General features: G+C 42.1%; 1 protein-coding gene across 3 annotated transcripts in view; it reads left to right on the plus strand.

Moving 5' to 3' along the window:
* The window catches only part of arid1b (AT rich interactive domain 1B (SWI1-like)), a 150,057-nt gene that overhangs the window by 91,509 nt on the left and 35,174 nt on the right, over positions 1-23,374 (plus strand). For all 3 annotated transcript variants that reach the window (XM_055230995.1, XM_033988062.2, XM_055230996.1), the window contains exons 5-6: positions 10,088-10,382; positions 20,547-20,633. In XM_055230995.1, coding sequence (XP_055086970.1) covers positions 10,088-10,382; positions 20,547-20,633 — 382 coding nt within the window. The remainder of the gene's footprint in view (positions 1-10,087; positions 10,383-20,546; positions 20,634-23,374) is intronic.

Consider the following 23,374-nt stretch of genomic DNA (forward strand, 5'->3'; position numbering starts at 1 on the left):
ATGAATACATTTTATATATATTCTCATAATTATTATTTTTTAGTTCTTCTGATTATGACATACAACAAATTCTGACATCCCATTTTTGGGATTTTGCGATATATACTACCACCACATAACTACAATATATGGGGCAAATATATTAACAGTATTTATAGCAGAACACTAGTTATCTTCCACCTTTGCAAAATTTATACCAAAATCCTATTTCGGTTTACATTTTTCACTTGCCAGGTGCAAACATTAATTTGACATGTCCATAATTCTTCAGGATTCTCTTGATCCCTGGTTATTGATCAGCGGCTGTGGGCTTGATGGATCACTAGAGCAGCCGGCCCTGACAGCTCGGGCCGTCTGTCCAGCAGTGGTGGGGGGACAGGCCTTCAACTTCACGCTCATCAACCCCCCCACCTACTTTCTCCCTCCTTCCCCCTCTTTTGATCAGAGCCACCCTGACAGTGATTCATACCGCATGGAGCTCACAGCTTGGTAGGAAATGCCACTGATCCCCGGAGAGGAAAGGAACGAGGAATTTACCATAGAATGACACCTTTAGAAAAACAAATTGATGTTTCTTTCCTGTGTGCGGGCAGTAGGGGGCGTTCAAGGATGCTAGCACTTTTATGTTGTTGTTTTGTACCCTGCACTGTGCACCCTACATAGAGACACGTTTTCTATCCTGTCCTCTCATGCCAAGCTGTAACTTCCTGTTTTTTATATCTTCTTATGTGTAGTGAGGAATGTTTCATCTAAGCATAAAACGCTATGAAAGACAGCGTTGGCTAGCACTGAAGCAGATTGGGTAGATACAAGGAAAGCAGCTTGGGAATAGAGACAGGAGCTGCAGATGGGAGCTAGCCTCTTCTGTGATGTCATGATGTCACACACCCGGTTACTGTCAGCCTGCTACTATAATATCTGTTCACAGGACAGAGCCCAAACTTCTAAAGAATGGGAGGGTACAGAGTATTAAAGCAAAATGTTGTGCTTTCAAAATGGCCGCTCCCTTTCAGCTGGAGATGCACGCAGGACTTCAAAGCAAGACAGAAAACTTCCCATGAAATGAAGTGATTGTTTGAACTAAAAGTGTCAAGCTGAGGGTTGTTCCCCAATGGAATTCTTATAAGCTGGCTGTACTACTACTACTACACCACTGAATACAGCAGGCTGACAAGATTTCAACAATAAAAAATAAGACATATTCAAAATAATGTACCTAAAACATACAGTAAATTTGTCCTTTGCCTTTGACCCATCCTTCAACCCAGAGTATCCATCGTTAGCTTTTGATTTTAGATTTACATACTTTTTTTCATAGTGTTGTTGTGTCTTTGTGCAAGTTACTTCACCCACTGTGCCTGTTTGATGCTTATTTGGGATAGGTGGTTTGATAAGTAATTAATTATGCATGAAATCATAGTGAGTTTGAGTGTCCAAATGAGAAGTGCATTACAACACATCAAAACATTTGGAAGTAAATTAGGTAGAAATATTTCTTTAGTCGTAGATTAGTAGAAATAAAAGATGTAGGAAATGAAGTGTGTATGAATAGTAGTAATAATACCTTTGACAGAGTAGCTGTCTGCTTTTAAATCCAATTCATATTAGCCAGTGCGATCTTGAACTCTTAATCCCACTTATGAAGTCGCATCACTGAAGGGCACACCATTATTCAGGCTTTTCAATGCTCCACAATTAACGCTGGATAACATTTGGGGATGAATGCCGCCGCAGCTGAAACCTGTCATTCACATAGACTTTTTGTTGCTTCTGAAAGTCCCTCACTGACCCATTCTTTTGAAATATATCTCATAGAAATAATATGGTGCAGGCGGACGGGCCGAGGAAGCCGCTGCGTGCACATTAGCGAGGAGAAGAGCAGGGACAGGAGAATTATGGGTAGTTGGAGAGGAGTGGAGCGAGTTGTTTGGACGTGTTAGTGTGAAGTGAAGTGCGCGCTCCTGCCACGGCCCTGTCGGTGTGCCAGGGCGCCTGATTACCCACGCTCTCCCCCAATTATGGCCTGATTATTCCGGCGCGCTCTAATTGACTGGGGAGATATGCAAATGGCTGTCATTTGGGATGATAAAGGATGCGAGCGCTGGATGCCCCCTGCATTATTTAGCCGGGGCCGTACGCAGCGTGAAGGATGTGGCGTGCGCTTTAATTGCTGAGGAGAGAGAGGTTAAGCTGAACGAGCAGCTGAATTAGAATGAGGAATTTAGGGAGCATTTATTTCTTTATTTTGCTCGGCCCTGCTCCCATCGCGCTCCCTTTATATCACATAGTACTGTCTATGCATGCGGCTGAGGGTGCCATGTTGAAATGCTATAAATAATAACATTAGCAGAGCAAATATGTGCAGAACAAATAGAGCTGTTGGGAGAAGAGGGTTAGAGTCGGTAGAACATGCAGAACTAAGAGGTATATCTAAAATCTGTTGTCAAATAATCGATTAGATTTGAAAACTTGTTTGAAAACTTTTATAGCCACTACATACAAAATACAGAAGGGGTTAATATATAAAAGTTTAACAATAGTTGCTTTGAAGATATGAAAAATTTGAATTTCAAGCATACTGTCTATAATGCGAACTATTCCAAAACTGCATCAAAATAATAATAACTGAAGCTCAATTATGATATTTGCAACACATTTTTTACACATTTCTGATGAACTGACAATAAAAATACAACACTTGAAATGTTAAAATGAAATTATAGCATTTCAAATAACTTCTACTGTGCTGTGCATGTTAAATGATCTTCATAGAGTATTTTAGCTTACTTAGTCACTGATAACACAACCTGGATTGTTCCTACTTTAACCAACAAAAACAAATTGTTCATCACATTATTAATAGCACCCGGTGGCTAAGCACTGTTAACTACTAACCCCTGCTGTATCAGACAGAATCTCAAACTCACTGCTAATCCTTTTCAGTTGGAGACAAGCCCTGCAGATTTGGCCGTCTTTACCAGCTTAGGGCTAATAGCGTCTCAAATGTCCTTTTCAAAGTGGCCCGCCCCATATCGCCGCATTATAAGGGGCTTAGCAGACAGTACAGTTATCAGACAGTTAGCCTTCAATCGAACTACATGCCGTAATTGCTAATGCGCCAGGCTAACTGTTGACATTATCACCTCGTGTGTGCAGTCAACCATAGTCAGGTGTCCAATTCAGTTTGACCCCTGAACTGTGACCTTCAATGCTTTTAGCTTTGATTTCCTCTTCTGTCTGCTGTTGGGAACACATTAGCGCTTCTTTTTTTTACTGGGATGTGGCGGTATTATCAGGAGATTGTGCTGGCTTTGTGAAGTGTGGCGAATTAAAACGAAAAAGCGCAATTTCTTTTCAGTGCTACTGTGGCTCTCCTCTACACAACTTTGGGGAGCCCTGAACAGTTTGTTCCTAGGTAGCTTTTGTTCTCGGATAACACAAAAACACAAAAAGAAAGCCAAAAAAGACAGTATTCAGCACTGCTTCCTACAAAAAGTCTTTATCATAAAATAGTAGCAGCGTTTTGCTCATTATTCTAATCCCAGGAATGCAGCTTTTATACAGGGAGCTTCTCTCAGGACCGAGCAGGCAGAAACATCGTAAGCTGTTGAAGAGTCGTGTGTCTAAACAAAAACAGACACATGAATGCTAGTCTTTTTTTCCCCACCTGCAATAACAAGTGAAGCTACATAAGATTAGACAAACCTGCTGAGTAGACGACATGACATTATTGAAGGCATGGATTAAAGCCTTTTTAATAGACATTGGACTGTTATAAGTGTATGCCTGTTACTTAACATTACTTACTGGTTATTCATTATTAGTTATAACGTATACTGCATTTAGAGGGCATCTATAAGAATAATAAGTGCAGTTGTAATTGTATTTTTTAAAAATGTTCTATGTATTTTTTCTGGTTAGAGAAATGTAATGTTGGAATGTTCCACAGTTTGGCATTTATGTGTATCCATCTTGCATAATTATGATCCCATTTGTCTAAATAATGTCCTATAGAGACACTTGTAAGTTTTTCTGTGAGAATTGGTATCACTTATTTGACATACTGCATTACAAGTGATAATTAATTAATTCTTAGTTACTTTGACACAGAATAAGTTGAGTAGCCTTGATTATTCCCTTGAAGTGGGCAGTAACTTGAACATATATTATAGAATATAATTAGTTTCATTAATGATGGCTGGATGTCTTGGTTAGATTGCATCCCACCTGCTGCTGTCCAGACGCATATAAATAAAAACCTGTGCTCTTGAGAAAGGAACATTGAACAGAGAGGCGCACAGGTTAGGGTGTTAGCATACTGGAGTGCCTGCAAGGTGTTCACCCAATCTCCCCCCGGGTTCACACAGAGCAGCCTTGTACTTGTACCTGCAGTCATTGTGCCCAGTCTGCTAAGTAAGAACTCACTCAGGTAGCCTCAGGAGATGGCAGAGACTGAGCTGGAGCACCCTTATCTCCTCACACATGCTCATAGACATGCCAGTGCACACTCGCTCATACTATTGGGAGGAGAGAAAGGAGCTGGGGGCACAGACTTTCAAGTAGACAACTATGTTAAAGACAATTTATCAGTGTAATTTGGGTTTTTTGACAATTTGTTAGTGATGTTCAAATACTTCTATGTATCTTTTGGGTTAACCTGGCATGACGACAAAGTAAAACATTCTTACCTCTCAACCTCCAGTGCTGTGAGTGGAATTTTGATGTTCAATATCTGAATGGGTTTCTTCTAGGTACTCTGGTATCCCCCATCTATCTAAAATAACATGCAAACATATCTAATTCTCCAGATAGGAACTCCTGACCAGAATCCTGGCTCCATCTAGAGAATGGTCTTTGGAGGCCATGCTTTTGTCGCTGTAATTTGCTTCTGATAGGTGGCCCCAGTAGAATTGAAGGATGGTCAGTGGATCAGTAATATCTAATACTCATAGTAGGCAAAATATTTCACAGTTATTGTCCCTGGCCTATGTCACCAGAGGTATAATACTCCCTACAATGGAAGCATAGGCAGACTAGACTGTAGAGGACCACACCATCACAATCTCTTGAGGCTGCTGGGTCCTGTATTGATGGTAAATAAATTTTTCCTGCGTTACAACTCCAGCGTCACACCTTTTCTCTTTGACTCTTGGGCTACTACTATTTCTTCCACAACAATCCCACTATTCTATACTCACTTGCTGAATCACATTTGTAGGGGCATCCTTGAATGTTTCTTTAACTTGTGCACAATTATAAGCTCATTTGGATACATTTACCTTTAGCTTTTCATTTGGTCCATGCCTTAATGGAAGGTTTGTGGGGCATGATAAACAATAACATCTCAGTGCAACAGTATTTCTGTGTTTTCTCCAGCGCGCTATAAAGACGAAGAGCACAGCGGCCAAAACCGATAAATGAGCGTGCTGCTGCCATGCGCTGCCTTTCCCTCCGGCTTCCAAACGATAGCTATTGGACTTAATTACAGTTTACATCATCATATTTACCCAGCCAAGAGAGTCAAAGTGGCCTCAGAGGTGGTGTTTTTGAATGCACTGTAGTCTCTGTGTGCAACAATATAATGTATTTTACCACTGACCCATGCAAACCTTAGGCCTGTATGGATAAATATACGCATTGGTGAGCACATTAGCGCTGCAGGAAAAGTACATAAAGTAGTAGGAATACACAAAACAGAGATATATCTACTATAGGCCACCCACTCAGCCTCCTAACCTTTTATATATAGGTGCTTATGAGGGCCCTGCCAAGCAGAGCAGAAAGTTCCAATGGAGTTGTTTACAAACTTAATAAATATAGGGCGTTAGATGATTGGTGATGCTTCGTTAGACAGTCAAAATATACTTTAACCTCATAAAAAGCTCAGAGAATATGTGGAAGTATATTATCTTTGCTGCTTGAAATAATAACTTGCTTCTTGTATCAGCTTTATTTCCATCTTCTGGACAATCTTATAACCTGCAACTATGTGCCTGGAGTGAAGGCACACACCCAAAAGTTTAGCTTCCATCACAATATACTTTTGTTGTGCTCTTGGCCAAGAAACCTTTGTGCACACTGGTGTATAACTGTATGTGAACTGGTGAGTGGTACATTGTTATGATCCACTTTTAGTAGCCAGTAGAGGTAGAAAAGCATGAGACCATGCAATACACTCCCAAAAAGACCAAGGTATTTGTAGTTGTAATCCATCTGAACCAACTGTGTTTCAGCTTCTTGTTATATGGTGATAGTTTGAGCATGGTTGATCGTTCAGAAGATATAATATTTTGTTTTGAATTGTTAATAGCTATGAGTACGCTCTAAGGCTGGGCATTAAACTCAATTTCAAGTAGAAACTGACTGAAAAGGTTCAGTAAATACTGGTACAGAAAAACACAGTTCATTTGGTGTCAACTTTTGGTTCCTTGGCTTTAAATGCCAGCGTCAATTAGCCAATAAATACACTGCACAAATTTTTCAGCAGTGCAGGTGCTCACGCATCACGACTGCACTCTGCACAAACAAATGTCACAAACAGCTCAAGTTTGAACATAGTCCTACATGTGTCCAAACAAAGCACAGTGCATCATCTTACCAGTAAAACAGAAGAGCTGAAAAAACATTGTGCAGATTTGCAACGTATCCACTTGAAAACACATCATGTCTCCAGTGCGGGGCCTTTACAGTGGCTCAAAGTCAAAGTGCGTAATAATAAACCCACATCCAGTCAGAGTTTGCTGTGTCTGGGGAAAGCTGAAGCCAAATGGATAATATGAACCAAACTGCCTCTGATCTAAACTGGGGTATATAGCGAAAACAAAAGTGAAACTCAACCATTTCAGTGAGGATCAGCTGTGCACCCTGGTTCGTTTGCATGCACATTTGTTCTGAGTTATAACTTAACATTGTATAGCCTTGTACTATGTTTTAATTAATAATAATAATTCAAGGATTACAATTTTTTTTTTTTTTTTTTTTTTTTTTTGTAATAGTACTGGCCATTAATGTGCACAAATACAGGCACGGAAAAAAGCCAACTTCTAGTACAGTCTTACTTTTTCATGAGTCTGACATTCATGCATATAAAAGGATTCTTGCTGATGAAAACACATTACTTCATTACTTTTTGCTCATGTTGACATAACATTGTAGTTTCAGCTTTAGGATATTCTCTTGGAAAACTTAAAGGTCACAGTGTGATATGCACCTCTCACAGGGCTGTCTGAGTGATTTTAGGCTCTAGTTAGCTCACCCCATCTGTTACAAAGCCCTAAGCCACCCTCTTCTCTGACCAGGCCACAGCCGTAGACTGAAAAATTGATATATATTTCACTATAGTGTGAGTGAAAGGGGAGGAGCTGTACCTTTCCCCTGTTGCCCACTCTTCCTGTCTCCACAGGAAGCTGGCTGTGCTGGCTCCTCCCTGTCTAGACAGAAAGCACTCCCTCACACAGACACGCTACACTCGCTGCCTTCTACCATGGCAACTTTGATTAATTCCCTGAGTGCAGCGAGCGGAGACAACATCGGCTGCATGGTCAGGGGAGAAGGTGACTGTGACAGCTCCCGGCTCCACTCTGATGCATATGGTCCTATAGAGAGAGAGAGGAGAGAGAGAGGGTGTAGGCTCATCTGTCCCTTGGCTGCTCCAGTGCTCAAGCATGTCTGCGGGTGACAGCAGCAGCGCACAGACACACACCCATCAACAGCAGCAAGGTGAAAGGTCACGAGCGGCTGCCTCTCCAATGTTGTGTGAAAAGTGTAGATGCCATTCTGGGCCCATTATGTGCCCGCTGCCTGTGTATGTGTGTGTGGAGGGGGCCATCTCAAAGTAACTGGTTATTATCACCTCAATATTTTTCTTATTATGACAATTACATGCTCTAGGAGCGAATTAAGCGATACAGGACACCAAGCGGGAGTGGTTGACAGCTATTTGGAGACTCAATGCACAGAGCAATTTGCAGCCCCGAGCCAAACAAATTGGATTTGGGCCACTTTGGACCTGGGCCCCAGATTGTTGGGCGTTGGGATGATCCTGCCTGGACAGTTACTGGGACGGTTGACTGGCATTGGTTCTTCACACATGACTACAATACCTAACACACAGTGAGGTTATTCAGTGCCCTGAAGCACAGCGACTTCTGAGCATAGCCATATGGATGTGCAGTTGTTCGGCACTTATTATCATAGATTTAGTCTGTGTTTACAAATGACATGCCATAACTACTATAATATTGTTAAGCTTTAACACTCTTTAATTTCATATAACGTTGCTACATTTTGGCTCAGGCCTCACAGCTGTGCTCAAGTACGTGTATAATCCAAATGAGCCTAACAGCCTCTAAACGAATTACTGGTACACATTTTCCCAGCCCTAAACTGCCACTGGAAAAGCTGGCAACAGCACCCAATTAGTTGGAATGCAATTATTCCCATCCATTCACACAATTAGCCTGTGGGTTAACAACCTAGCTTTGCACTAGGCTAGCTTCTGGTGTTTTGGAAGAGGCATTGTCATGGTTACCGGACTCTTATGCCCCACCATGTCAAATGCCTTGTGCCCTAGCGGAGGTTTGGTCAAAAATAACACTCAAGTCTATTGGTGGTTGCAGAGCATTACATCATTCAGCTGTGTTGTCTGGCTGACGTGATTGGCTGAGACAACGAGTGGTACCAGGGTGAGGGGAAAAGAGAGAAGCGTCAGACGGAACCAATGCCCCATGTGTTGAGCAGAGCAGAGGAGATAATGCCAGGCGACAGACTGGCAGGCTGGCAGAGCGGGTGGGCACTCACAGCGGCATGAAGCAAAACAAAAGCTTTGTGTGTCAGTGTGGGGATCGCATTAACCAAAACAAGCAGCCATGGAGCGGCTGCCACAATAACTCTTGTCTGTTCCAGCGGCTGAGCCTACATAGATGGGACGAGATGGGAGCACCTGTCTCACTCTTGTGATGTAACATTGTGCTAGAATAATGAGAAAAGCTGCAGTGTTTGCTCCTGCTGACATGGAAATGACAGGGCTGTAGAAACTGAAATCAGATCTATTTCTTAAATTTACGAGAGAGTGTTGACAGACACCGTATACTATATTATTTGTAGTACATTCTGTTTGCTTTTCAACACAGTGTTATGATGTAACATACTACTGTGGCAGCCCTGAGAAAGTAAACAAAAGTGACTTAGTGAAATGTGTTATTTCTACAGCAAATGTAAGCCTGTGTAGCGGTTGTCTAGGCTCAGGTGTGACTGCAGGGTCAGGATTTGGAATAGCAGGTAGGAGCATGTGGCCCCACTCTGCCCACAATCCCAGGTCACTCACAGGTGATTTCCCTTGTACTGTGCAGCTGTGGCACAGTCTCCAGTTTGTGTGTGAATATGCGTTCAAATGTGTGTCACTTGTAGTTAAGCTCTCACATCCTATCAAGTCATATCTGCTATGCTTTTACTCTACTTTTACCTCTCCCCTGTTCCCTCACATACTCCCCCCAACACTCCTTTGTGCTGTCAGTTCTCTGTCAGCTGGATTTGGTGGGGAATCCCTAGAATCAATTGAAAAAGGGGGAACCTGTGAACGCAGTCTGAAAAGTGCACACTTCTCACGCACCACGGGGAATGAACACGGTAATGTGAGCTCACCCTGGTCTGAATGGAAACCTATTACAATTCATTTTCACAACCCCAGCCTCTGTACAGGGCTTTCTGCTCCTTTGGGCAGTGTCTGTGGCCTACCAGTATAATGATGAAGGATAATGATTAAGCAATAGTGTTCATGTAAAATAAGCATATTGAGTATATAATTAAATAAAAATAGAAAGCAGTCCATTGGATTACTGAATATTGTCAAACAAAATATCAAGATATAATTTTTTGTCAATATCATCTACTCCTACTTTTGAGGATAAATTTGCATTTACAATCTTTCTGCATTAAATCACACACACAAACACATACATCAACACAATTTTAGTATGCATTTATGGTAGCGGGTATCAGCAACCTTCTAAGTAATGGGTAAACAACTAATACACTGCCACCCCATTCTTTTACTATAGTTAACTAAACAGACTGTCTTGTGTTTCAGGATCTATCTGGCTCCATCGATGACCTCCCCACTGGGACAGAGGCCGGCGTGGGCTCAGCCAGTGCTGCCAGTTCTTCCAGCAGCAGTAGTAGCCAAGGGGAACAGGGAGGCGCCAGTGCCCAGGGACAGTCCCCCTTCTCCCCCCACGCCTCCCCTCACCTCCCCAGCCAGAGGAGTGGACCCTCTCCGTCTCCTGTGGGCTCCCCGGCTGGCTCCACACAGTCGCAGCAGTCCCGCACCGGCTCTGGGCCCATTTCTCCCGCCAGTGCTCCCTCTGCTAACAGCACTGGAGCAGGTAAGCATGCCATCAGTCCTCAGCCTGTGATAAAAACAACACAAATCACAAAGAACATTAGAACGCTCCGAGCCACACTCCTCTCCTGCCTATATCCTGCACTACTGTGTCGGATTCCCTGGGAAATCTGCAAAATGACTTTACAGCTTAAAGGGAAATTGCTTTGTGCCACCAAACAAGGGCTTCTGTTTGAGAGCAAATGAGAACACAAGCAAATCTCCCAGATGGTTATGTCACGTCAGTTGTATTGCTTTTGACAGCGGTAACAACAGCAGCTGGGACATTAGAGACGCTTTTGGGGTCAGCTTTTACTAAACAAACCTGGAAGCATCATTGGCCAGTGTGCTGGGTAAAAGCACTGTTTTTATACCTATAGTTGTGCTTGACCTTTCCATTTCTACAGCCATTTAGAGGCTTTGGCCTGCTTTCATTTGTTTTTGAATATGTGCAATTTAAGAGACCTTTTGAAAGGCCAGGGGACTAACCTCGATGTAATTGTGTATTCATATAGTTTTTCTTTACAGTGAAGACATATCTTATATATATATATGTCACAGGGGAATATTTCAAATGAAAGTAAAAAGCATTTTTACTTTTGATTATTGCTTTATTGTTTTAATTATATGTTTGCTGCTCTTTTCCTTTTTTTTGTTACTTTAGCAGCTTGTTAGGTTAAGTTGTTTCCAATGCTATTCCAGTCAAACCAGCCACTTGTTACTAAAGTTGATAGTTTATAGGAAGTGTTGTGCTCAGTGACCAAGCCAGAACATTTATGCTTCAATATCCTGCAGCATAAAAGTGCCAATCTCTTTCCTATCTGCAACACAGGACATAATCCAGCCCGATCAATTTCCCTTCATTTGAACAGAGGATTAGCCTGGGAGTACACTGCTGCAAATCCCAAATCATATCAATCTAGTGTCTAGACTCTGATATCTCTTTCTGTATTTCTGATCCTTATTCTCACCGCTCAAGATTTTACACCTCGGCACTTCATCAGAAATGACTCATTCATTTTCCTCATGCATTTTTTTGTGCTTGCATAGTCGGGATTTGTTAAGCCTTTGATCAAGCCATGTAGTAGAATGTCCCTACATGACAGTGGATTCTATTAAGTCTATCTCCCTGCTTCTTGACAAACTGAAAAACTGGCATATTTAGGGAGAATGTATTCTCTTCATTTTGGAGCGCTAATGAATTGAGACAGGCAGGTATTTGGACAGCCTCCCATCAGATTTGAAGCCCTATCGAAGTCATAGCAGGAGGAACACGACACCAGCCCGATTATCACACAATGCACTTTGTCCCCCTGTCTCCTGAGGCCAGAGGAGAGCGCATTACAATTTAGATAAACACTCGGCATTAGAAACCGTGTGCTGTGTGTGCATGTGTGGGTGCTGCTGTCACTCCTTTCCTCTAGTTGGCAGTGTGTCTGACCAGCGCATCAGAATGTCTCAGACCTGCCACTCACGTTGACGCGAGGGGGGCAAAGTGTCTGGAGCCCAATCCCCCCACAACACGCATCCCTCCTCTGCCCTCCTTCCCCCTCCTCTCCCCTCCGTCACCTCCGAGCCGCAAGCTACAGTGATTGACGCTAATGAAAAACTGGGACAGCGGTTTTCCAGGAATCCGTGCCAAGAATCACAACCCGGGATCCCAAATTAGACAGCGAAGATAGGGGCATAAAGTCCTTGCTGGAGTATGATTAATAAGAAGATATTTAAAAATATATTCCCCATGCCAAATAAATGGTGATTAAGTATAGAGTAGTAACATCTGGTGAGTTTTAGTGGCTTTTCTACAATCAGTTTGAATTAGATGGAAGAGCCGGCAGTCTAGCTGAGACAGGATAGAACTAATACGGTTAGCATACATCTCATTATTGACACTTTTGCATAAGTTAAAGCACTCTGGGATGTCACTATAGAAGTTTGCTTCGAGATAGTAAGGAGAGACAAAAGCTAATAGTGCACAATAGGCAGTGGGGAGTGGGACATAGTTGACTCCCAAAATGTTATAATCAACCTGAACAGATTTGTGGGTTTGTTTATCTGTTAAACAATAATGTATTTAGTTCCAAAACTGCAGGCCATAAAAACACAGATAAAAGACAAGTAAGTAATAAAAGTAAGCATGGTAATTAAGTATAAAACTTGGGCCTTAAGACCAACAAAATGTGGCAACCATATGACAGCACACTATGTTCATACTCCAATCGGCTGCAAGCAAGGGGGTAAATGGGTTTTGCTCAAGCACACAAGGGCAGTACAAACAAAGTTGTTGTTAGTTACCAATCACCTCCTCCTGAACTGCATCTGTCCCGCTATAATGCTGTACTCTCCTTTATGGTAAATTCATGGGACCATTTACGACAGAATTTTACTTATGAATGTCACTATATCTCTCCTATTCCTAGATAGGCCAATGCTTGTCAGCCAGCATCACGTCTGCAGAGTGATGGGATGTGTCATGTGGCGGAGCACTTGGGGGACGCGTTACCCTTGACAGCAGTCAGCGGAGAGAGCACTTTCATTATGTCATCCCTGGAAAATCTCAAATCACAACAGTCGGGTCCAGAGCTGACGCACACTCTCACTTATCTGTAAACAATTTCGTTCACCCGTCCACCTGCTGTACACATGCACGCTCCAGATCACTCATATTGAATGGGAAAAGTGTTGTAGGTGAGGGTAGACTGACAGCCTGGCAGCCAATCCTACATCCAAACTGCCTCACAAATGTATCTTGTCAGAGCCTGTGATTCCCTCCTCTTCTCTGCACTTTTCCTCACGTCTTTCTCTCCCTTTTCCGTCTCCCCGTGAAGCAAATCCAATACACTGTAACATTATCCGAGCCTCGCCTTGCTATTTGGATTCTCTCCCGGAGCCAAAAAGGCACACGCAGGGCCAAATTGATTTTCCTGTTGCGCTAGATTTGTGACAGTCGAGTAGAAATCGCATTGCTCAAACGCCAGCGCTACCTCTCATATACACACAGCTGTTTATTCACACACACACCTCGTCCTCCTCCCAGTGTCTCCGAAGCAATTCTGAGCATCCTCCAAATATTTTTCTCTTTCCGCGAGACATAGGGGACAGGGCGGGGGACAGCCATTCATCTCTCAGCCGGACAGAGGAGCGGTGAAGGGAGCGCCGGAATACAAGATCCTGTCAAGGGCTGTGAGCTGTGGGGGAGAGGTGATCATCTGGTAAAGTGGATAAAGTTGGCTAAAGTTGTTGTGGAAGATATTGGTTGTAAAATATTCAAAATACTTGGAGAACATAGGCCTCCACCAAAGTATTTATATCTTTAGAGCCCAGATTTGAAGTATATTTCATCAGTATATAGTCTATTCTTTGTGCCTTTAGTACTTATACTCACAAGACTACCTCCAGTTTTGCAAATGTCCTCTAAAAACTTTTTTTTGACTAGCTTTATCTCATGCTATTTTGAATTTAATGTATTTAATTACTCTGTATCATTCCATTTTCCATTCATTCCATTTTAATGTCTTGTCAGCAGAATGCATGTGTATATAGATGCAAGCTTCCAAGGCCAGACACCAATTTTCCTCATAATTCTATTGCTAATTAACTCCAACTACACCCTTTCTCTTTCCCCTTCTCCTGCAAGAACCCCCTCCCTCCTCCACCTCTTCAGAACAGGGGTCCTCTGAGGTCCAGTTAGCCTCCTCCTCCGTTCCCCATCTCTGAATATATTTTCTTCTGATTTCTTCTGAAGAGGTGATTGGAGCTGGTAGGCAAGCACTCCGGAGACTTTAAGAGCTGTTTATCTACACTGAGTATCAAGTGCTTCCAGGGCCTGTGCGAGGACGCAGAGGTCAAGGCGAGAGAAGAGGAGGAGAAGGAGAGATAGGAGGAGTGAGAGTCTCTGGCTAGTTTGGCCGCTCCAGGGTTGCTACACTCCGAATCACAACTTGCTTTACATCTCCAGCATTTGTCCTTTACGCTAACTGTCCCCAAGCTAACCCCCTAGTTTGCATGTTTTAATATGTTTTTCTGAAGTTATGTTAATGATGTTAGCATAAAAGTGAGAGATGGGTTGTTACTAGTCGTCTTCTGCACTCAGGGTCATAGGTCAAGCACAAACAAGTGAGAATGCTGTTGATGCTTTGACCTTAGATGAAGCTAGCAAGAATATTTTTGTAAGTATGCAGTTAGTGGACGAGAAATAATGCCACGGGGAAGGCAACTTGCACTTTTCACTGTTTTGGTTGTTGGTTGTTATGAGAAAGCAGCAGCAAAATGGTTGAAGGGTGGATAGATTTTATGCAAACGTGTTTTCCAGTGAGTTTTCTAGTCACCGCACTCCCTGAGAGGCTGCGTGGTGGGAACAGCGCCTCTGGCTGTCCCTGTCCCATCCTCTTTCTCATTACTTTAATCGTGGTCTCTCTCTCTTTCTCTCTCTCCCTTCTGTTTCCCCATGTGTCTCTCGTCCCCATCCCTCTCCACTCTCTCTATTTGCCTGTGCCTTATTCTTTTAGCTCAGAGCTCCATTGTGGTACCCGGGCGTCCCAGCGATGAACAAATGTGAATTTTTTCCCATCCACATTTCAGCCTGTGTTATTTCTCCACAGTGTTTTCTCCTCCAGCTCACCACCATTCTCCTGCCCCCCTTTACCCCTCCCTCCCCCCTCTCTCTTCCCCTTGTACCATCCACAGCCCATCGCTCCCACATGCCGACATCTCTGCTCTTCCTGATGGCTGCTCATGTTGGATGTGAAACAGCAAAATGCCCTCCCCGCAGGCATCGCCATCACAAAGTACACTGTCGGCCAAAAAACAGAAACAAGGAAAAAAGCCGTAGACTTGCAGTGTTAGCCATTTAGAGAGATCCCATTCTAACTGACGAGAAAACCCAAACTGTAGCACCATGCGCAATTATTTCTCCTCCCCAACACCTATTCCCTTTCTTTCCCTCACTCCACCGCTTCCCTGCTTGCTGTTTTTTAGCTTAAGCTTGCAATTTTGCCTTACTTACACTTGCTACTCAGTGGTGGAAGTAATGAGGATCTAGGGAGAGGGCTTGTTTTGCGAGCCACTGCAGGCCTGTGCTTGTCCCCTACAGGGAGAGTTAACTGGCATTAGCCCCCGGTGCGGAGAGGCATTGACTTGCACCCATTGAGATCTAAACCAGCATTATTGGAGCCTGCTGTCTATCTGCCTCCTCCCCCTAAAGACGTGCCAAGTCGGGGATATGAGCTGGTGCATTTGTTGGCCGGAGCAGGTGTGTGCTTTTAGAGCCTCAGGTCTGTATTAGGAGATGGTGCTGAAGCAGCCCTTTCTCATATTGTACATTGGTGCTTACTGGACTTTCCTCAATTTAACAAAACTGGCCCCGCTTCTCTAGTGGTGAGCTTTAGTAGGACTGGGATTTATGTGTACATGCACCAGGCTGCACCAGGCTGATAGCTGCAGACAACAGGGTATAAAAGTTTTGTTCTTCCATCAGGTACAAAATTCTGGTACGCAAAATGTGAAGATTTTATATAATCACAATCAAATCTAAATCGCAGTAGCAAATAACTTATAAATTATTTAAAAGATTTACACAAACACTAAAATGTACTCTAGTTCAGATTGCCAGAAGCTTGTTCTTATATGTAGGGTATTCGGTTTGTATTGTTTTCTGACTTTTTAATGCACTTGGATGTATATGAAATGTGCACTTTGAACAGAATGTCAATTAAAAAAATTCTATTATCTATTCTACTATTCTACTATGTATTCTCAGTGGTTATACTAAACCAGAATTCTGATATTTTGTCATGATCACACGCCCTTACCAAGACTGCTGTTTCTTAATTGGCCAAATAAAACTTGTTAATATGTAATTGACCACCAACTAATCATTAAATGTTGAGCTACAAACATATCAGGGAAAGCAAACTTTTCACTGTTACAATATTATGAGAAAACTGAAGAAAAGAATTTCAGAGATGGATATTTGTAGTGTGCTTCTTTCTCTAGGGTGAAAGGTCAAGCACAGTGATGTTGCTGCTTTGCCCAAAGATCAAGATTGCAAGAACTAAGCAGAAAAAGAAGTTAAAAAGTGGACATATTTTCCATTGGTTCATACTAGTCTTTAAAGGTCTATTCTGATGTGTTTCTTGCATATATGTGTGTACTGTGTGCGTTACTGCTCCCATAGGTACTTTGTAACACAATTAGCAAATGGCAGTGTTACCCACAATGCAATGGCAGCAATTTACACCTTGTCTGTCACCCAGCTGGTTCCCCACACACAGCCACCCGCTTTTACACATAACGTTTTGATTTTGTTCAGCTCCGAGTGTAATTTTTTTTCCTCAACAGACAGGCCTTCAAATGGACTCATTCACACTGACATTGAAGACGTTGGTATGCACCTGCACAAATGTTTGTTTCTGAGAGCGCATTAGTCTGGAGACATGAAAAGATCTAATAGCCACAATGATGGAACTTTTAGAAAGAACCGGACTCATGGAAGCCTGGGAGTAAGCAAGCAGTATTTTCAAACAAGGATGCACTTCGGAATGCAAGTCAAATCACTGTAATTTCCTCTTTGTGCAAAAAACGGCACTTAGCGAGCACATCCATTTTCTACTTTTTCCCATGATACACAGCAGCGGGGCCACAAGTAATAAGAGTTCATTGCAATTTTTTTTAGAAGATAATGCTGCCTACTGAAAAGCCAATACGCATTTTTAAATTTCTCTGACTGGCGAGGCAACCCGGAGTCTGCTTTGAAGAGACGCAGAGCTAGTCTTTGAAGCGTTTTTCATCAGGGTTTCAAACGTGAGCGCTGGCGAAGTTCAAAGCTGAGGGAGAGCACTTGTAGCCATATTGCTGTTTTGTTTCAGGGTCTTGGTAATATTAAGCTTATAGCAGTCACTGTGTGTGTGAAATGCCAATGATGAAAAGTGGGCTCGAGTCAATAAAAGGCCTCTATTAATTGGAGATGAAAGGAACAGGGATGGAGGGTGTGCATTAGAGACAGGACAAAAATGCAAGAAATTTTGAGTTGGGGGCATATTATTACAGTGTGTTATAGCAGCAGGGGATATTTTTTTACTAAAGTAAGGTTGAAAAGTACTTCACAAATATCTATACATTTTATCTCTGAATGAAACAATATTCAAACTTAATGAGCTTACCATGCAGCTTCCTGTAATGTAACTTTTCTGGAGGGGAGGTACACAACCTGCTTGTATCAGCTTTGGCTAGGCAGTAACTTATTATTTATTTATTTAATTACAGGTGTTTTCATTGCACAAAAAAACATGCATTCTCCACAGATCTCACCTCTAACTTGGCCTGGAGGCATCATGTGCTCGTCTCCAAGGAGATAAATAGATTTAATACTGTACTTTGATCATTCCAGGCAAAGCAATAACAAGCAGGTGACATATGCTCCTCCAGAAAAGTTACATAGCCCGTCTATAACATAAGATAAGATGTGTTCTATATCCGAGGCCACGGTTCTCAACCGGAAAAAGGTGGCTTGCCCTCTCCAGTTGGGTGGTGAGTCCTTGCCTCAAGTGGTGGAGTTCAAGGGTCTTGTTCACGAGTGAGTGAAGGATGGAGCGTGAGATTGACAGGCGGATTGGTGCACCATCTGCAGTGATGTGGTCGCTGTATTGAACTGTTGTGGTAAAGAAGGAGCTGAGCCGAAAGACAAAGCTCTCGATTTACTGGTCAATCTATGTTCTTACCCTCACCTATGGTCATGAGCTCTGGGTAATGACTGAAAGGACAAGCTTGCGGATACAAGCAGTTGAAATGAGTTTCCTCCGCAGGGTGGCTGAATACTCCCTTTGAGACAGAGTGAGGAGCTCGGTCACACGGGAGGAACTCGGAGTAGAGCCGCTGCTCCTCCACATTAAGAAGAGCCAGTTGAGGTGGCTCGGGCATCTGTTCAGGATGCCTCCTGGACGCCTCCCTAGGGAGGTGTTCCCGGCATCTTCCACAGGGAGGAGGCCCCGGGGAAGACCCAGGACACACTGGAGGGACTATGTCTCTCGGCTGGTCTGGGGACGCTTTGGGGGTCCCACTGGAGGAGCTGGAGGATGTGTCTGGGGTGAGGGAAGTCTGAAAGTTGCTGCTTAGACTGCTGCCCCCGTGATCCAGCCCTGGATAAGTGGAAGAAGATGGATGGATGGATGGATGGATGGATGGATGAATGGATGGGTTCTCTAAATACTGTGTGAACACACCCACAAAAGACTTTAGAAAAATACTACTACTGCCTTTAATTATTACATGTTTATACTGCGTATCTCACAAAATATGGCAGAACCTGTTGACATTCAATCCAAACGCTTTGATTTTGAATAACTAATAACTAGATGTGCCAAAGTCCACGTTTTATTTGAATATAATTACTCAGAGACAGCTAATTAAAACAATACTGAAGACAAGGTTGTATTTTAGGAGGCATTGTTTTGATAGTTGGTTTATTGGGAAGCTGATTAGCAAGACATTTCAATATGTAATTGGTTAAATTGTATGGCATTTCAAAGAATGTAATCATTATTTAATTATTAATTTAATTGCATGTAACTTTTATTTAAAGCAGGTCTGACAACAAGTGTTGAAATGCTCTTCAGATGAGGTTCGGTGAAGGGGGAACTGTTTGTCATGTTGTAGGTTATTGCAGAGGTAAAACACTAAAAACAAGTGTACCTAAGCATTTAGTCTTCAGAAATTGGTAAACACCTCTCACTGTGTCAAAACAAGCCCCAACTGCCCATTTGTGCTAATTAATAATGATGAAACATGAAACAATCACTTAATTGGAGCAGGTTTTTAAATTAATATTACAGTCCCCCTGCTGTTATTAAAATACTAAAAAATAATTCACAGCCTTTTCTTATATCCTCTTAAACTTGAAACTTGTAGAATATTTTTGTAATCTTTTAAAATGTACTAAATGCAATCTAAACACTGCCATCAAAATTCAACAATCAAATGATTCCTACCAAAAACAAGATGTGGGAATGGTTCACTGGAAGTTGTCCTGCTTTGATTCTGTTTGAGTTATTGGGAAGATCTAACCAATGAAAATCTGCACAGTTAACGTGTTATTTTTATATTGATCACAAGCTGGGTTTAAATTGTGTGATACTTATATTTTACCTTGACTTTAAAGTGCTGCTTAAGTTTGACATTGCTTTGAGTGGAATTCTTTCACCACTTCATCCAAACGACTCCTTTTCTAGTGTTTTTGCACTCACAGATCTCTCCTCTTGCTGCACTCGCGGTGACAGACTAACTAATCGAATATTCTGCCTTTGAAGCCGTGCTGCTGGCTCTATTCATGTATGCGTTGGGGGGTCCTCCTTGCAAAATACTTGCTCCTTTCTGCCATTATGTGCTTCCTTGTGTGCTCAGAAGTGTTTATTTACACTTTCTTCTTGAGTACATTATTTGTGTTACAGTGGGCGAATGGCTGGCTAGCTGTGTTGTTTATGCAGTTGTATTCAAAGCAATTAAGTTGACTTCATTGGGTTTGTTTATGTGAAGAGGGTGCCACCTCCATGCGCTGTTAGGGCGTACTACCAACCAACACTTTCTACTATGAATCATGTGAAGTGTCTCCTTGAATAAGAGGTTCCCATTCAGTGTGTACGAGGACGTAGCAGTACAAATACCAACATTACATTCTGGGCAAGAGAAATGTATAAATCAATACAACTTTCATTATTGGGTTAGATGTTGCTAAATTGAATTTACTTGAGTTCTTAAAATCTGTTAAGATGTTTTTTTCATATGTGAAATCTCTGGGTCTGCCTATTGCAAGTTATAAACTAACTGATTGAAATTAACAGTTTATTTTCCACATGTGTACATCTCAGAGTCGCCTTTGCATGTTAAACAAATGGATCCCCTCTCTCGTTCCTCTGGGTCAAATCAATTTCACCACACTGCAATTGCCATCGTCCTAATCAGACCCTGGACTCTCCATTGGATTTCAATGGGGAAGGCACAGTTCAAAGACACACAAGCATCTAATCAATGAGCCTCAGATGGCTGTGCTTCCCTGTAGGGTGCCTCCAGTGTTTGTGTACAGTGAGGAGTGACAAGGAAGCAAATGATATGTGCTTGGGGTTGGCTGTTTGGCTTTGGAAGATAACCTCTGTGCCTTGTCCCTGTTGTTTTGCAGGTTCATCAATGGCTGCACAGAGCACTGGGAATGGACCAGAGGGAGCTCATCCTCCAATCCCCCGCTCTCCCATGGCTCAGGACAGAGGTATGCTGCAGTAGAACCTCTTTTTAGTTCAATCTGTGGACAATAATCATATTTAGAAATCATATACAGATATGTGCATGGTTTGTATTAACATCAACATAGATGGTTATTTTACATTTCATTCATTGATAACCTCAGTGCTAATAATAGGAACATGTTCAAAACTGCAGGATTGAGTAGCCCCGCCAAAAAATCATAGTGGTGGTGCTTTTTTGTTTGCTTGTTTTTATTGTTGAAGAATGTATATTTGACATTTTGAATCCTAAGTGTATGACCTGTCTGTATTTTAATTTGTTTTTTTTAATTGCAAGTATAAGTATGCTGCCCTCACAACACGTGACTCTGCGAAGCTAGACAGCTAGCGAACTTAATAAAGTGCTTCGTACACAAGGCGTACTTTTCTTGTTTAATGAAGACTTTAATGGCGTAACTGAAACAAACACAAAAATGTACATTACAACATTGCACGTACTATTTGTTTAAAATACACGAACACGCGATAAATTATACATAAGGCCGCTACAGGTAATGAACGAAACTTAAATTCTCATATAAATAACTAATACATTCAAAACATTCACAGGTGCTTATGAACACAAAATACTTACAAAGACGAAAATTTCCCCAGGCACGAACATATAAAGAGCACATTTAGCCAGAAACATTGCCTTCTTTTCACGGAGGAAAATTACGTCAAAGATCAATTGTGTAACAAGTGCTCACTCTGTGTAAACATCGCAATGATCACTTAAAACTGCAGAGGTCTCACTCTGACACGCTTTAACTTTTTTAACTTCGTCTAAAATTAAATGAAATATTCATATATATTTATGAAGTTGTTTTAACTTTTTAACATAACTTATTAACTTATTATCTTTTTAACCAAAAGACATGACACTCCCCGCTTGATATAATCACATTATATCAGCATAATAAGCAAAAAACACATGAACACATATGAACGTTATATGTTAAGTCACTCTGAAACTAAAACAACAATCTCTGAGATGGGTCTTAAAAACACCTTCGCAGTTCCATCTTTTACAGTCCGCACTTCAACTTTACGGATTTTCTTGTCACTGCTGGGTACAGTTTTGACTACAAGTCCCATAGGCCACTCATTCCTGTGGGCTTGAGCATTTTTCAACAACACTATGTCTCCTTCCTTGACATTAGGTTGGTTTTCAGTCCATTTTGTGCGTTTCTGTAGTGTGGACAGATATTCACCTTTCCACCTTTTCCAAAATGTGTCTGCTAGAAGTTGTACCTGTTTCCATTGTTTTCCATACAAATGTCCAGATGAGAAGTTTCCAGTTGGCGCAGACACTGTGCTTAACTTCTGTGTTAGTAACATTGCTGGAGTTAGAATAGTCGGACAGTCCGGATCAGTAGATATTGGGACTAGAGGCCTTGCATTCATGATAGCCATTACTTCGGCCATAAACGTGCTCAAAACCTCATGTGTCAGACGTGTTTGAGAATTCTGAAGCAACATCGCATCTAGGATACGCCTAGCTACTCCAATGAGGCGTTCCCAGGACCCTCCCATATGGGATGCGTGTGGGGGGTTAAATGACCATGAGCAACCTTTTTCTTGAAGGTACTTTCCCACTACTGATTTGTCTGTGTCTAAACCTAGCTCTTTGCAAGCTCCCACAAAATTTGTCCCTCGATCGGAGCGTAAGAGCTTGACTGGGCCTCGAATAGAGAAAAATCTTCTCAACGCATTTATAAAGCTGTCAGTGGACATAGTCTCAATAAGCTCAATGTGCACGGCTCTTGTTGTCATGCATGAAAAGATAACAGCCCAACGTTTGTTTAAGGCGCTTCCACCTCTTGTGCGGCGTGTGACTATAGTCCATGGCCCGAACACATCTAAACCTACTGAAGTGAAAGGAGGTTCAGGAGTCACTCGATCTGTTGGCAAGTCGGCCATTTTCTGGGTCTGCATTTTGCCCCTCAATTTACGGCAAATGACACAGTTATGGATAACAGAGGACACAAGTCGCTTACCTCCGATCACCCAGAAGCCAGCACCACGGAGAGCACCTTCTGTGATATGTCGTCCTTGATGAGCTGACTGCTCGTGGAAGTGTCTCACAAGAAGCACAGCAATATGACTGGATGCAGGGATGATCAAAGGGTGTTTCTCATCTTCTGTAAGATCAGCAGAAGAAAGACGTCCACCAACACGCAATAGTCCATTTTTGTCCACAACTGGATTCAGTTTTTTGAGTGTGTCATTTTTTGAGGAAATCTGTTTTCCTTCTTTCAGCTTTTGCAGTGTCTCCTTGTATGCATCATGTTGTACTGAACGAATTATGACATTTTTGGCTTGTGTGATTTCTTCCACATTAACATTTTCTTTAAGACTTTTCCATCCGGTTTGTATGCTTGTGGTTTGCTTGAAAGAAGCAACAACATGAATAAGTCTAGCTATTGCTCGACATACTGTTGACCAACTTGAAAATCTTTTGAAACGTTCTGTACCTATCTGAGCATCTGTGACAGCAGTTGAAAGTGATTTGACATCTGAACGTATTTCTTTGTCATTTTCTGGCTCAACAAGTGAATATTTATCTTCTTGCAGATCATTAAGTTTTTCTGAATACAGAAAGTTTGGGCCTGTGAACCAATTACTGTTTTTGAGTTCAGCGGCTGGGATAAACCGAGTTGCAAGATCAGCTGGATTCAACTCTGTTGACACGTAACACCATTGTTCAGGTTGTGTGGATAACCTA

This window comes from Periophthalmus magnuspinnatus, chromosome 22, assembly GCF_009829125.3.
Source record: "Periophthalmus magnuspinnatus isolate fPerMag1 chromosome 22, fPerMag1.2.pri, whole genome shotgun sequence".
NCBI lineage: Eukaryota > Metazoa > Chordata > Actinopteri > Gobiiformes > Gobiidae > Periophthalmus > Periophthalmus magnuspinnatus.